At 41.8% G+C, this 16,521-nt stretch overlaps 1 protein-coding gene and 1 long non-coding RNA gene across 3 annotated transcripts; both read right to left on the bottom strand.

Moving 5' to 3' along the window:
* Window positions 1–1,519: 1,519 nt before the first annotated feature.
* LOC120743840 (la-related protein 4) lies at window positions 1,520–15,156 on the bottom strand. Of its 2 annotated transcripts, XM_040047763.1 has the most exons (17): window positions 14,611–15,156; window positions 12,290–12,407; window positions 11,781–11,939; window positions 10,983–11,067; window positions 10,725–10,861; window positions 10,523–10,626; window positions 10,319–10,429; window positions 10,171–10,224; window positions 9,867–10,076; window positions 9,075–9,178; window positions 8,816–8,857; window positions 6,407–6,646; window positions 5,278–5,329; window positions 5,011–5,169; window positions 4,774–4,907; window positions 4,478–4,679; window positions 1,520–4,136 (listed from the first exon to the last, which is right to left on the bottom strand). In XM_040047763.1, the coding sequence occupies exons 1-17, from the start codon at window positions 14,725–14,727 to the stop codon at window positions 3,735–3,737; spliced, it is 2,430 nt and encodes an 809-aa protein (XP_039903697.1). In that variant the 5' UTR covers window positions 14,728–15,156; the 3' UTR covers window positions 1,520–3,734. The 2 variants fall into 2 exon arrangements, with proteins under 2 accessions (XP_039903697.1, XP_039903698.1); XM_040047764.1 differs by lacking the exon at window positions 8,816–8,857.
* On the bottom strand, window positions 7,216–8,306 carry LOC120743841. Its single transcript, XR_005698272.1, has 2 exons — window positions 7,477–8,306; window positions 7,216–7,348 (listed from the first exon to the last, which is right to left on the bottom strand). It is a non-coding gene; the product is annotated as an uncharacterized LOC120743841 (long non-coding RNA).
* Window positions 15,157–16,521: the final 1,365 nt, after the last annotated feature.

The raw sequence follows: 16,521 nt of genomic DNA on the forward strand, positions 1-16,521 counted from the left end.
GTGCCACGGATTCTTTCAGTTTATGTCCATGTTAGGGGCTCAGCTAGCAGAAACAGCGGCAGAGGAGGTGGGGAGTTGGACTCCGATGATCAGGAGAGTACTAGCTAAGGATAAGCAGTTTTTATCATCTTCTTACTTTATCCCTAAGGTTTAACCTAATCCTGAACCTGATAGTCCCATGCCGACATCAACCCTCGGCATACGCGCCTAAAAATGGGTAGCCGAACCACATATAGGCCATACGCCAGCGGCGGATCTAGAAAATTTCACATGGGGGGAGGGGCAAAATGTCTAGGCAGGGTGGTACATACCTCTTCAGAAAAATATGTCAAAATCCCCTATACGTAAACAGAATCAAGAAATTATTGACAAAAACACTTAAAAATTATTTATTGTATCATTATCTCCTAAGAAAATAAAGGCTATAAGAGGCTTTTAGACAAACAAGCAATTAGTTTGTACAAGGTGGGCAGCTTAGGGGGCAAGGCTCTACAGCAGGAGGGAAGCTCCCCCACAAGATATGTGCTAATTTTATTTATTTTTGTTGTTTTCCAGCAATTATGAATCATCATAAGAGTGCATGAAGCCAAATGAAATTTGTCATTCAGGTGGGAGGCAGTGAAAAAATTTTTATGGAGTGACACAATACTTATTAACACCACCTGTGGCATTGCAGTGAAAAATCTAGACCCTGTACCAGCTGAAATGCATGAATCCATTCTCTTCCGCTTATCCTTGTTGGGGAGGGGGCTGAAGCCTATCCAAGCTGTCTCAGGGCGAGAGGCAGGGTACACTCTGGACAGGTCGCTAGTTTGCTGCAGGGCTAAGAAAGAGACAACCATTCACACTCACATTCACACCTATGGGCAATTTAGAGTTACCAATTAACCTATTCCCACTAACTGCATGTCTTTGGAATTTGTGAGGAAGCCGGAGTACCTGGAGAGAACCCACGCAAACACGGGAAGAACATGCAAACTCCACACGGAAAGACCCTGGCCTGATGGTGGAACTGAGACCAACAAAATGTCTGATCCACTGCGATTTCCCCCTACAGCCATTTACTGAGAATGGTCTGATAAAATGATATTCACCATGTGGCAGGTCTGTGTCAAAATGCCTTGTTGGTGGCAGATTGGCCAGCCAGCTTCGAGCAAATAGTCACTCAAATAACCACTTGCTACAACAGAAGTATGCGGAAGAGCCTCTCTGAACACATTGGACCTTGAAGCAGATGTGCTACAGCAGCAGAAGACCACACTTCTGTCAGCTGAGAAGAGAAGACTGAAGCTGCAATACACACAATTTCACAGTGGAAGACTGGAAAAATGTTGTCTGCTCTTTTTGACTTTAAATGTTTTAAAAACAATAAAATAAAAATAAACAATGTAACAAATGATCAGAGATGCAGGATATTCAGTCTGTAGTTCTATTAACAGCTTGATACACTAAAAGAAAACAAATATGTTTCGTGTATGTGCTTAAAACAAAACAACAGTAATAAATGTGACACTGGGAAGCCAAATCAAAATAATTTATTTTTGGTGACATTTCATACAGTTCTAAGATTGTGTCTCAAACACTTGGTTGATTCATGACTACATTTCCATTTGCCACCCCAACCCAAATTAACAGAAAATAACCCAAACATATTGGGGGGGGGGGGGGGGGAAGCAAATCCTGTAGGTATTTTTGCAAGCCTGTCAACATCAACCATATGCTTCTAAAATGATTTCACATTACTCATGAGTAAGATTCTTTTTAAAAACAAAGTTAGTGCATTTCTTTAATTATACTAAATCACTAGCTGCTCATACTTATTAATGAAAAAAACAAAACAAAAAACAGCTCCAGTGATTGGATACTCGTTTACTGCATTACTAATCCCAAAGTCAACGCAACAAGTATTTTCTCTCAGCTGACATCTTGATCGGTACAGAAATGTCATATGTGATTTTTTTCTTTTTTGCCAATGCGATTTCACACAACTTTGGGGAAACCAGCCTACCAAGATTGGGAGAAAAGCGCTGCATTAGAATTAAAATAAATACATTTAAGAAAGCAATACATACAGTGAGTCAAACTTCAAATTCTAAGTTAACCTGTTTGTTTTCCAAAACTTAGATGAAAAAAAAACAAAAGGAAAACAAAACAAAACAGCAAACTCACCCTAAAAGCACAAAACAATCTGGTGGATTGACTGGTCAAAAGCCTCCCTCCGTAAATTCAATACTAGAACAATTACATTCTCCCACACACGTTTCTAGTGAAGGGTTATTACAATATAGCATAGGTTACTACACCTCTACAGCTTTTTCAAAATCCAGTTTCACTGGGCCAAAGAGTTCCCCCAAAGATTACATTAGCAGACCTCATCAATAAAAATCTAAACTTTATCCTAGCACACTATAATCGCAGCCAGCTGGCACGTAGCACGTGAAAATATTCCAATTTCCTTTATACCCACAACTTGGCTGCCTGATAGTAAATAGCTATCATCATTAGCTAACAGCACTCAGTCCATTTTTTTTTTTAACATTATGCCATTGTTAAGAACAAATTCACAGATAAGCTTAACCTGGATATCCCGTGATGATGATGATGATGATGTAGAAAAGCCAAACCTTGCCTAAAACCACTGGGCGCACCAAGCAGTCAAATCTTAGCAAAAACCTATTTGTTTTTCCTCATGAAAACACACGAACCCCCCAAAAAACAAAACCCACAACAAAACATGTAAACAGAGAACCTGACTGATAATCAACATGACGATATTCTGAATTCATCGGAACAGTTAAACTCAAAACAGGTAAAACTCAACGTGAAAAACTTTGGACCAGGCTAGCAGGTTCACCGTGGCTAACAGCCCAGTGAGCCCCCCCCCCCCCCTTACAGAGCATCCGGGCTTTGAACAAAAATCACACATCTGACCGTGGCGCATGTCAACACCTTCTGATAATCTGACGGAAAGCGTTTAAGCCAATCATGAACCAGGATCAAAATACCACCATAGAACACAATTCATTGATATACATTAGAAGACCACATTGTCCCGTTTCAGGACGATTCAGAATCTCTGCTGTAAAAATCAAAATGTTCTCAATATCATTACATCAGTGCGACAGCACCCTGCAGCACTTCAGTCATTTAGCTTAACAATCGATGCATACACAGACATCAGTCAACCCTTCAGTCATACTTGCAAACCTAAGCACACAAGAGAAAAAACAAAACAAAAACTGATGTCTCATTGCGTGTTAGTGATATCTTTGTATATGTACATGACATATATGCATGTTCTTTTTTCTTAGTGCATATTGTTCTTGCAGACCAACATCTATTCTTTAATTAAAAAAAAAGAAAGAAAAAAAAAAAAAAAAAAGGTAGAGGGCCATTTACGAGGCCCAGCATCCCACCTTTCCCTAGCGGAGCATGAACGAATCAACAACCTTCAGGTAAGTCACACTTAAATTCTTTTAAGCGTATTTCTGAAGGCCAAAACAACGTTTTTGTTTCTTTTCCAATCACTCGTCAAAGTTCTTCAGGTGTCATTTTGCCCATAAGTCCTGGATGTCAGTCTCATTGCCACTTTAAAAGCCTCTCTTTGGACATGTTCCAGGGGGGTGGGGAAGGTGGCTACCATAATTGTTGTTGCTTTTATGTTATTCATTTTTATATAATTATATATATCCATGTATATATTCATACATCTTTTTTCTATTGATATCAAGTTTTTATTTTGGCGATACTGGTGGGATGTTCTGCTCTTTTCCAGTGTGCCTGTATCCTCCCTGCGGGGAGCTGCGTCGGGGTGGTGGAGGACGCCTATGGTCCCGGAACTTGAGGCCCCCGGTGCCCCTGGGACCATTGCTGCGGTGGTAGCCTTGAGAGTCACGTTCACGTGGTGGCCGGCTCTCCTTGCATTCCCATCCCCCCTCCCTGTCGTGGCTTCTCTCGTGCTTGTCTCCAGGACTGCTGCTGGAGCCCGGCTCCTCGGCCTTGTTCACGCGCAATTCACGTAGTGGCTGGCCCGACGCAGTGCTAGGGGTGGCCGGGGTGGCCGGGGCAGGGGATGCAGGGGGAGGGTCCTTGGGTGGCCTTTGACACACTTCGGCGTAGCTGAGTTTACGGGGCTCCTAAACAAAAAGAGAAAAAACATTTTTAAGATGGGTAAAACATACACTCATTTACTGAGTTTTACCACCCTTCCAGTCAAACCCTCAGATCTCATAATCTTGACGCTCATTGGGGTAGGAGTGAAAATTCTGGATTTTGGTGAGACAAAAGCATGAGGGGTGGGGTTGGGGTGAAATGAGAGAGAGAGAGAAGAAAAAAGAAAGAGTGACAGAGATGAGGGATAGAGCCAAAGCCAGTCAATTCACTACCTCACTTTCCCTCTATGCGCAAAAGATCTCATCATCAGGAAGACAACTGTGCTCATGTGGCGGCAGCAACAACAGGAAAGGTAGATTCTCACCTGTGCAGGGGTGGGAAGAGCGGCTGTCGCAGGGGCAGCCGTGCTGGGTGTGGCTGGTGTGGAAGCAGCAGAGGTCTGAGGCCTGGAGCTAGGCACAGGCTGTGTGGAGGCGGGGTTGCCGGGAGTTTTGACAGGTGTGCGTGGAGTTGCTTTTTGAGTCGTAGGTTCCACCCGTTCGACTCTCTTCTCCTGACGAACGGTACTATCAGGACAAGAGGTTCAGTTAGCAAAGCTAACATTTTAAGTTTTATTGTAAGAACAAAACATGCTCAAATTAAGAGCAGAGACAATCATACCCAGAGGCTGAAGGTCCAAGTGGTTGAGTAGCAGATTTTGCTGCTGCCGGGGCAGGACTTATGACAGCCACAGCTTCCTCTGTGACTTGACCTGAACCTGGACTCGCAGTGGCTTCTTTATTGGCTTGTTCTGCCTATAAAAAGCAAAGTGCGTGAAGGTTACACTTGTGCAGTCCTCATCTCAACAATGCTTTCTGTGCATCATTGCTCAAGAGATTTACAAACTCATTTTCTTACCTTGTCCCTGTACAAACCACGTACTACATCCGACATCCGGTTTTCTAACACTGGCTCCCCCTGTGTGCTGACCACACAGCCCGGAAGAGGAGGGAAGTTGGTAGCAGCCAGGTCAAACTTGGGTGGTGAAACCTTAACCTCTGTTAAGGGTACAGGCCTCTGAGAAAAGGAATTAAAAACAGAGCCAACAGGCAGAAATATCATTACATGGTTCATGGTTTTAAACACAACATACAAGTTTTATGGCCATAGGTAATTGCTGTTTACCGCAATCCGTTCTTCTTCTCGCCTCCTCCGTGTTCCTCTGTAGGTCGTACGTCTGAAATACAAATAAATAAGGTGTGAATAAGGAGTCAAGTCAGTCAAAAGTCATATGCATGCCAAATCCATTAAGCATGCGTCAGTCAATAAGCAAATTTCAATGACATCATTTGATGTTTACATATAAATCAGAAAGAAAATGTTTGAAGCAACAGACAAAAAAAGAACATGTGCAACTAGCTCAAGCACAGGTGCTGCTGTTGACACTGGGGACACAGTGAGGCATGCTCCTGGCAGGGAACAGTACATGAGACTTGCCAAAAAAACAAAAAAAAAAAGTTTAGTTTTAGTCTTCAAGTTGATGATTAATGCTGTAAGTGGAATTTTGAACTCCCAAGTTGACTGTTTTGTTTGTTTCATTTACCAAAAAAAAAATCAAATCTGAGTAGTACCTACTCACTGAAATGATACCACCACTAAAGCAGTTCATTAGGCATAAAGAAAACTCAGACAGGACCACTCGAGCTACAATCCGAGGAGACTTGTTTATACCCTACAGACGGACAGCATTTGGGCAGAACGTCCTTTCTGTCCAGGGTGGCCATCTGTGGAACAGTCTTCCTCAACCCATTAGAGAATGCTCGACATTCAATTTGTTTAAGGCAAAGGTTAAAAACTGGTTATGGACAAATCAAGTGTGTGATCATGTATGAGTTGTATAGTTTTAATGTTTTATTTGGGAACAGAATGGTGTGTATGTGTAAGTTTGGTGATGGAGTTTTTATTATGAATGAATGATGAATTTTTATGAATTATTATGTCTATTTTTTTATGTTTAAGGACAACAGATGGAAATTAGCCTTTGGCTATAATCTGGCATGTTTACATTCATGTAATTTTTTTTTACATTTATGTTCATTAACATGCACTGTCCTAAATAAATAAATAAAAATAAATAAAATGTCTAGGTCTAAAAACCCTTTTACTCATTTAAACTGCATTTAGTTCAAAATATGGCTTTTGGTTAAAGTCAACTCTAACCTGCTTAAATCTATGGAAATATCATAACCTATCAAACCTAACCCACGAGCAGCAGCTCTAACATTCGACCAGGTTTGAAACAGGTGAGGCTTACCTTCCACGTCCAGCTACGCCACTGTCATCGCTGGCGTCCAATGAGGAAGAGGGGGGTAGATGCGAGAATGCCATGGTCAAGTCAGTGGTTGTCTGGACTGTGTTAGTAGTGGAGACGGCGGCAGTAGCGTTGGGAGCAGGAGGCTGCGGGCTTCGCAGTCCGGTCAGGCTTTCCAGTGGGACCGGTGTTACGGATGCTGAGGTCACGTCGTTTGGCCTCACCTGGGGCTTCACGTGGTTTCTGTTGTCGTGAGGGGAAAGTGAAGATCAAGGTTACTATGCATTTAAAATGCTCTGCATACAAATTGGCAACCAGTGCTTCCTACTGAACTTAATAACTTTCGGTTAAGGTGCTTTTACACTTAAGTCCACGTAATATAAATTATTCCGTTTTATAGGATTTATATTTTTACACATTTACCAACTTTTAGTCGTGTATTTTTTGCAGTCATAAAATACACAAGACATTATGCTTATGTGTTCCAAGGAAACAGATCTGTGTAATACACATCCAGAGCCTTTGAAAGCAGTTCAGCAGCTGTTACAAGTACATTAATCCAATTTGTTGGCTATAAGATGTTAAACCACTGTAGGGCTGTTCGATATAACTATATATTTCGGATGACGATATAAAAACGTCTATCGTTTCATATTACGCTATTGTTTGTTTCGTGGTGTCGCAAAATGTTTACAGCAATAGTTTTTCATGGTTTTGATGGTCACTGTAGAATTTCTCTCATATTTAAAATACCCACACTACGGACGGACAACTGCTTTATGCATTTCGTTAGCAACAACAAAGGTAAAACCGCTTGTTTATTTTCCACATAAACCTTTCACAATAAAGCTTAAGATCCTGTTGAGATTTTTCAAAATAAACTGAATCACATGAAATAGTATGCAGAGTGTTCACGGATGAGAAGCTAAAAAGAGCCGTCAGGTGCTAAAAAAAAAAAATAAAAACCTTAAGACAGGCTTTTCCCAGCAGCACGCCGTGTAATACTCACAAAAATTGTTAAAATTGTGTCAGTTTAAACTCGACTCCAGGTACACGACGCCCAGGTGAAAAACACTTTGTGCAAGTCGAGTTGCCCGAGGTTCACAGAAGTTACAGAAAATGTAAAACTTTTGTGATAAATATCGTTGTCGGGACGATAAATGTCTTATATCGGGATATGAGATTTTGGTCATATCGCACAGCCCTAAACCACTGTATGAACTTAAGAGTAAATCTTGTGTTAAAACACTGAAAATCATGCACTGCAATCTGAGGTAATTAGAAGCCTGTACACATCATTTCATTTGAAGTCTTCAAAGGAAATAAACTATTTTCTAGTGAAAAGAAGCTAAAACGGTTCAGTCAGTTCAAAGGAAACACTGGTGGCAACCACACTAAACTTGACAGTTTGCAAGGGAAATGGGACAACATGCTGTGTCTTCAGAGTAAACATAGACATGCAGGTGGTTTTGGACTACAACTGAGGTCATGATTGGCTGAAGCAGCTAAAACTCAGATGTCAGAATTACTGTGTTTGGCTATCTGCAACCAATCATTAACTCACTGAGCAGAGCTGACAACACCCCTGCAAGACCTGCCAGGATTTGTGCCACAAATAAACCTTTTAGATGTTGTATGATTAGCATGATTTCACATAGACTTATCTTCCCACCGGTCTTTGACCCTCAGATCTCATAATCTGAACGCTCATTGGGTTGGGACTGAAATTCCTGACTTTGAAAGTCCACAGGGAGAAGAGAGAGAGAGAGAGAGAGAAAGAAAGAGCAAAGAGAAAAGATGAAGAAAGAGAGAGAACCAAAGTCAGTTCTTCCATCCCTCTTTCCCTCTATGCGCATCATGATCTCATCACTGGGTCTGACTTATGTCTTTGTGAAGCTTCTTTTGAACAAACGTGATGAACACGCTTGAAAAAGTTGTCATCTCTTTGCACAAAAATGCAGTGTATGAATTGATGCTTGACAGCAGAGATGACCTACACTCAACTCCTGTCAGCATTTCTTTGTTACAGCATATGATGACAGTCACGAATGAAAGCAGCACAAATAAAAAGAAAGACTACACATGATGGATAGTTAGTTGTGATGGAGAGAAGCTGTCACATGTAATAATGTAAATGCAAAGAAGGGCAAGATGGCCTTAACTGGAAAAATAAATACATAAAGCCAGTTGCTCGAAATCAGATTGCAGCCAGCATTTATCAAAGGAAAGACAAATCCAGGACGCTCATAAAAAGGCACCAAACATTTATCACAACTACGAGGACGATTATGGCCATAAAAATCTGCCTGGCAGAAGGCATGGGGCCTGTTATGTATTTAATCATTTGGCTACTGCGGTATGGTAAGAAATGAGGGAAGCAATGAAGCTTATTATATAGTATAACAGTGGTACCTGAAGGCATTTATTACATTCTTTCTTGAATAGAGGGGTACACTGTGGGGAAGTAAAAGAAGACAGGGAGTGATGAGCAGTTCCCTCTTTAAACTTTAGACAAACTGTATTACAGAGATGGTCCGATGTTCACTGTTTAACTTCATGCAAACAAGAACACAAGTGATAAAACATTCTAATATGTTTGAGAAAAGAGACACCCCCCCCCCCCCCAAACAAACAAACAAACAAACAAAAAGCTCACAACAGTAATCCTTACCGGCTTCTGTTGAATGGACGAGTGATATTAAGAGAACTGGAGCTGGTCTTGTAGTGTCCAGCGGAGCCAAATCCATTCACAAAGCTACTGTTGGGAAACGGAGCCTGCTCAAGAGGTGGAAGGGGGGCAAAAATAAATAAAAAAAGTCAGTATTTACTAATCCTCCTTAAAGCAACACTTTTTTGCAGATATCTGTTGTTTAGCTTTCCCCAAGGAGATGAAAATAGGTAAGCTCATTGTAGAGCGGCTTTAGAAAAGAAAAAAACAAAAACATCCCAGCCAATTCTTATGCAACATTGTGTATTTATGTCATTGACATTTCAGAAAGCAAAGCATCTGAATTTAAGCATCACAATAAATAAGGAAGCAATAACTAACAAGGGATTCTGCCACAGCTGGCGCGAAACACATTTTTCACGGTTGATTTCCTGCATTATATTTAGGTGCTGAATGCTGGTGATGAACGCAGACAAAAACCTTTGAGGTGCATGAAGTGTGGCTTTCTGTTTTCTGGGTTTTAATAATCACACAGAACAGACATTAATGCCTGACTGTATTTGGCTATATTTGTAAAGATGCAGTTATTTCGATTAGTGCAAAATAAACTTGGATGATTAGTCGGCAGGTGTGCAATGGTCCCTGAAGTCCTGTGACAAAAACACCTTCTATAAATAATAAATTAACATTAATAATACAATTTTAAGATTACACTGAATTCGCCCGTTTGACTGTAGATCCTCTGACAGAGGGTTTTAGTTAGTCTCACAGCAGCAAAAGCACAGTCAATCTCACCAGAGGCGTTTCAAAGTACGGTGTGGGCGAAGGTGTCCAGGTGGGAGGTACGATGCCGTAGAGGGGGTACTGCTGCTGGGGGTAGACGTGCTGCATGTAGAGCGGAGAGCTGTACTGGGACTGGCTCTGGGACTGCTGAGCGTACAGGCTGCTGTCCATGCTACGGTAGCCGTTCTTTGCAAAAAATGTGTTGATGGCCTTTATTCTGGCCTGTTGGTATGAATCAGAGGGGGAAATGTGTCAACAGACGTCAAGATGTTTACAGAGGGGCCTTTCCAAAATGTCAGATTTTAATTTAACTCACCATAATGGGTTTTCCCTGAAATGTTTTTACTTCTTCTCTCAAGTACTTGTACGCCTAGGGGGGCAAGAAAAAGAGTCAAACGACTATTAGTGATGCTGGATTTCATCTGAATACTTTAGACATGATGAAGAAGAGTTGAGCTGAGTACCTGTTGAGCATCTGTGTCCGATTGGAATGTGATGTACCAGTTGTTGTTGTGTGCAAACTCGACACTTATAACCTTTGGACAGTTGTCATTTTTGAACAATGACTCCACTTCCTGTGAATTGAACACAATGCATACTCACTTCAAGCATATAACTATGTTTTCAGTGCTTTAATGGCCTGTCAGTCAAACTTTTTTTTTTCCTACCTCAACAGGTGTGGTTTCGGGAACTTCTCTCAAAATGATAATGCACCGCTTGTGATTAGGACGCACTTTCTCCCCTTTCTCATCCACTTGTACCATAGGAGAGGCTGGAAGGAAGAGTGGGTTTAAGAATATTTAAGCTGAGGCAAAAGACCAATCAGTACACACCTTTTTAAACATGAGCCATCCTCAGCTTTTCACTTACATCTCAACACTTCCAGAATGAGGTCCATGTCTGTAGTGAGGACTTTAATGCTCTCCATACTGGCAATAGTCCAAATAGGGACAAACTGATCGCTGTCCATCTGGGACATCAGGTACAAATCCTTTGAGAGGTTCTCTCTGAATCAAAATAAATAAATACATTCACGTAGATTAGCTTCTCCAAACAGTCAAGAGAAAACTATTTTCCAAATTTTGCACATAAAAAAAAAAAAAATTGCTTTAGGTGTTGGCTTCTTACCTGGAGAAATAATACTCCAGTTCTTTCTTCAGAGACTCTCGCAAATTCTCAGAAGAGATTGGCTGTTCTTCTGTTTTTGAATCCACTGTAAAATATTAAAGAATCAATGGTTAAAAAAAGAAAATTGAAATGTTTTCTGTTAAAAAGCATTAATGACATTATTTTTCCAACACAACCTTTTTCTTTTCAAAGACATATGCTGATGTCACATGACATTATAAGCAGTGACTGAAATGACTCCAACAGTGTCAGAGTCATCCGTGTCATAAGCACGACAGGAAAAGTTGGAGTTACTGGAAGAGCGGCTAGATTGAGGTGACTTTTACTCTACTCCATTCAAACTCACACCCTGTATGTGTACAACAACACCTTTATCTATGACCTTGGGGGGGCATTAGATTGCACAGGTGTAACTAACACAGGGGCCAGTGGTTCCAAGTTTCCACAGTGGAGTGTATGCTTAGCAACACAAGTGATTAAGACAGGGTTTTTGTCAAGGTGGTAATTAAATACAAATAACTCTACAGGTTAGGTGACCCAGCAGTCTCTCAGTTTAGCCAGTGTTTCATCTGGCTCCCAGACAAATTTCCCTCGTGGGACAAAGAGTTTTGTGAACACATCTGCGTGTAAGTCCTGTATTTTGAGCTGTTGATACATTTTATGGTATCAGATCACTCAATCTGCCACCTCAGTGCATTCAGGTTGTTCATAATTTCCTGTTTTCAGATGTATTGAAAAAACACTAATTTTTAGCTGCAGCCTGTGTGTGTGAAGATGACTTCTTGTGTCAGGACTGACCTGAGGTCCCTGTTGTAGACTCAGCGGGGGAAAAGCCCAACTCTGGAGGGTCCATTCCATTTACTGCTATCTCAGCTGTTGCTGTGGAGCTGCTGTTATCCAGGGCCGGGAATCCCACGGTATACTGCTTGCACCCAGCAGACGGAGGCTCAGAATAACCTGTGAACAAGGTAAAGAGTCTGATTCAGAAAGAGCACAGTCTATTTCAAACTTACCCGCATCTCTGATGGTTTAGCTATTTATTGTTTGTGTACATGAAAAAAGTTGCGACTTATACAGATGCTATCTAAGAATTTTTTTTTTTTTTTTTTAAAGTAGTAAGGCCCCAAAATTATTTTAAAACACCAATAACAACGTTAGGAGTGTTGACTCAAAAAAGGGGAAATAATCCCATGAGTAGACATGGGTGTCACAATGTCCAGTTTCCCAAAAAAGCCTTCAAACTTATTTTCCAAACACATGCTGTAAAGCGCAATAAAATCAGTTTAGCATTCTCTTTCATTTCTTACCCTCATTGAGATCCGAGGGAGACCAATGAGGGTTGCTGGTAACGGTCTCGCTGGGGGCCACGGGCATCTCCTGCCACACCTTGGCATTAGGATTCAAACCAGCACCCTTGAAGGTGACCTTCAAAACAGAAAGAGGAGGATCAATCAAATTTGGTTCCGACAAACACTGAAAGCAGAGTGATGTTTATTTTTGAGCAGAGGTAAGTTGTCAGTTATCTAAATTTTACTGTCGAAATTTAAGAGTTTATATTTAAGCACTGAAATGCACACAACGTTTCATCCGTTTAATGCTTTTAGTGGTTCTTCAAACCTAAGACGCATTCAAATAAGGGCTCTTTTGACTAACAAATGTGTGACCATTTACACATCTGTCACCTGAGTTTTGCTTCTTTTTCCCCCCCCGGTTGCTTTTTATTCCTTTTTAAGAAACAGAGTTTTAAATTTTAGACCTCTGCTGCACGTCTCAAGGCATGTTTGCCCTTACTCCAGCAGAGGTTTAAGGAAGGAGGATGCAATCCAAGTTACAGTCAATATTGAACAATTCTTCACACCCTTTTTACCTTGTGCTGGACAGCCATAGGAGCATGTTCAGCAAAAGACTCATTCAACCACAATACACCACAAAAACACCACATGAAATCACCCCTACTATTGGCCAAAAAACTTTATAACTCCCCCTTATGACACCTAGACTGTTATAACTAATACACTGTCTATAATGTTTATAGTATTGTTCTAATATGGCAGTTTGAGTGCCTTAGTTTTATCCAGTTTTGTTTATATTTTATATTTCATTTGTATTTTTCCCCATTTATGTTTTAAGTGTGCATCTGAATGAAAATTACTTCCCTCTGATATTAATAAAATATTTTGATTCTGACACCAGGGGACAACAAAGCCAAACTAAATTATGGTCTTCAACAACACCATAATAGACTAAGAGAGGAGCTGTAGATGGGTCATAGCCAACTACAGCTATGTCTGCTGATTTTCATTGATTAAATTTATACTGATGGCTGGAACATCCCAGTGACACGTCCCCATAAGGCCTTGTGATCTCCTGTCAACAAAATCAGCCCTTACCCTGTTCACCTCAAGGAGGGATGACTATAAAAGCTGTGTGTAGTCAAAATATTTGCAAACGAACACGTTACATGTTACCTTCACCAGCATAAATTTATTTCCCATGTATGTTATCCACAGATCTGATGTGACTCTCCATACCAAACCGGCTATGGTCTGGCAGAAGAAATCCTGACCCTGCAAAGATCTGTGGCCAAGAATAGATTGCACACTGACACATTAAGATCTACAGACACCGATGTGATCTTGATGTGAGCTAACTGTGGACTGTGCTTTTAATCTTGTGTAAAGTGGATGGCAGCTTCCTGCTAAACTGTCAGATTTACTTCACATTGTCATTCACCACCTGCTAACAGATCCTGGCTCTTTTTTGCAGAAGCACTTGGCCTGACAAGAGCAGCTGCCGGTGGTAGTATGGCTCAGGGCACTTCTCCTCCCCGATCACACAACAAGAACGGGATGTATACCCATAGGAGAGGCCTCTGTGCCATTCAGACAAGCGCGGACATTTATGTGCGGTGCAACTTGACACATGGTTACAATGCACGCTTCTGTGTTACAGGCCACAGCGAGCCAAGCAATGTCAGCTGACTGCGCTGCGCAGCAAAGGCCAGGTATTTGCAACGCATGTCACTGCGCTAGCTAGGTCTGCTAGCACTGCGATTAGCTCACAGATAACGGAGTGAATGAACACTATCATTCGGCCAGTAATTCAAGCATCGTTCACCCGCTAACGGAAAACAACTGATTCGGCGCGTGCCCGCTTCAAATACCACCGCAGTCATCCTAAAGCTATGTCAAAACTTAACTTACGGGCTAATGATTACTCAGCAAACTACTTAATGAGCTTGCTGGTTACAACGGCTAAGCTACAGTTAGCAGCTATCTGAATGAGCTGCGGTAGAGCTACTGCTATAACCCCCCCACACACACCGCCACCATCACCAAGTGTGTAAAAGTAAAGCTTGTACTGGCAGCAAGTAGAGTAAGTAGTCGTGAAAGTCTTTGATTCTGGTCCCGCTTTCTCACATAGTCACAAAACAGTCACGCAAAAACTCACACACATTCACAAACGCGCTCAAAGTTTCATTCTTGATCTTGTTTGAGTTAATTTTAGATGTGTAATAAATAACAAAGCTAATTACGCAGAGGGGGCGTACTGTGCTAACAGGTCTCCCTGTTAGAAAGCGGCAGTCGCTTAGCCAGTAAGCTAACACGCTAAAGAAGGCCTCACTCACCATGCCGCCTGACCCTCCCTCGCTCCCCAGCGGAGCCTCGTCCTTCCCAGCGGTCTTCGGTCCGGGATCAGCCTCCTCCTGCAGCAGCGGCGGCTCTCCGCTCTGGTCTGAACTCATCAGCCGCTCCTGACTCACTTCCACCCCGTCGCGTTCTCCCGGCCCCCTCCTGCCACCACCACCGCCGCCGCTTCTCCCCGAAACGCCGGCTGAGTTCAGCAGTCAGTCTGGTTCTCTCCTACTCGACTCTGGATTGGCTAACCGGCTAGCGGGTATGCTACAGACTGAAGCTAGCGTGCGTATGAATCAACGAAGCGGGCTAACGACTAGCTAGCTCAATGAATCAAGCTCACACGCCGAGAAACTAATGGTACAAGCAGTGCCAAACCATGACTCTTCTTAAACGGCGGTCCCCACTGGCGTTTCGTCAAATACTACAGCACACACCGGGTTCGTGAGGCGCATTCCTAACCGGGCGACCGGAGCGGACACTGGGGACACGCACCTTTCCTCAGCGCAGGCACACAGTCCGCCGAAGTCCCGGCTGCCACCGCGAGAACTCGGTGACCTCTACGGCGCTATTTCCTTTTCCGGATTTACACTGTAGTTTTTCTTTAGTAAGAGCACTTACATCGAGACCCAGTCGCTGTCTTTTGTTTGTTTTGTTTTTTAAAGAATAAATAAAGTGAAATCCATATAATGTTATTTTTCGGGTACCAGAGAATCTGAACTTATTTTCCTGACTTTAAACCATAAGAAATACATGACATAAATACATAAATAATAAGACACACACTGGGATACATACCTTTTTTGTGCTGTAGGCCATTTCACCCTTCCTGCGTGTTTTCATTATTTCTTATTACTTCTTGTAATAAATGCAGCTTAAATGCAGCACTATGTTGGGCGCTGCATAAGCTTTATATACAGGCCACCAGCCTGCTGCAATTCTCTGAAGTATAGGCTTTCAGTTTCAGTTACTGTGCTGATTACATTGTGAAAAGGCAGTTTGTTGATTACCAGCAGGAATAATGAGTGATTTGGGACCTTTTGTGTGGCAGCAACAGAAGTAAAAAGGAGAGCGCTGTGACGTAATCAGATTTCCTGGCACCCTGCTCAAGATGTAATCAGGAACAGATGATTAAAATTAATTTAATTAACCCGAAAATGGGTTCTCAAAGATAGGTATCATTCTATTATGCTGGTAATTATGGATCCATAATTGGATTATCAACATTGTGAATGAGAATGGCTCCAGTGTTTATGTACCATTCAAAACAAAGCACTCAGGGACTGGGGGTATTTTTGTGTAGCCCCAAACATGTGCTTGACAAAAGACACAGAGACCTGCTAAGATTTTCAGATATCATTACTGAAAAACCCAGAATTTTCTGAATTTTAACCTGAGTTTGACGCACACTACACAGCTTGGTGCAAAGCAGAATGGATCAATGCTCTGACTCATCAGACCAATCAGGATTCTTACAATCTTGCATTTTATCAAATTAGCCTCAGTTTCCTGATCTTAGCTGACAGGAGTGGCACTCGGTGTGGCCTCCATCTGCTTCAAGTTTTGACATGTTATACATTCAGAGATGCTCTTTCACATATTTGGGTTTTAACTTATAGTTATTTGAGTGACTGTTGCCTTCCTATCAGCTCAAAGCAGCCATTCTCCTCTGACATCAACAAAGCAGTTTCACACAGGGAACTGCTGCTCACTTATATTTTCTCTTTTTCAGACCATTATCTGGAAACCATAGACATGTGATCAGCAATTCTTGACATACACAGCCCCACACAAACAACCACATCACATTTAACCTCCTAGGACCTGGCGTCCACATATGTGGACATCACATTTTGGATTGTCTAGACCTAAAAACACTAATATTTCTCTACAAGTGCCTGATA

Source organism: Simochromis diagramma, unplaced genomic scaffold (genome assembly GCF_900408965.1).
Source record: "Simochromis diagramma unplaced genomic scaffold, fSimDia1.1 OVJJ01000387.1, whole genome shotgun sequence".
In the NCBI taxonomy this organism is placed as follows: domain Eukaryota; kingdom Metazoa; phylum Chordata; class Actinopteri; order Cichliformes; family Cichlidae; genus Simochromis; species Simochromis diagramma.

Coding starts and splice junctions, on each gene's coding strand:
- LOC120743840 (XM_040047763.1), bottom strand. CDS start 14,727: ATGAGTTCAGACCAGAGCGGAGAGCCGCCGCTGCTGCAGGAGGAGGCT. Junction 5,170..5,277: donor GAGAAGAAGAACGGATTGCG/GTAAACAGCAAT, acceptor TCCTTTTCTCAG/AGGCCTGTACCCTTAACAGA. Junction 4,680..4,773: donor CTTGGACCTTCAGCCTCTGG/GTATGATTGTCT, acceptor TTGTCCTGATAG/TACCGTTCGTCAGGAGAAGA.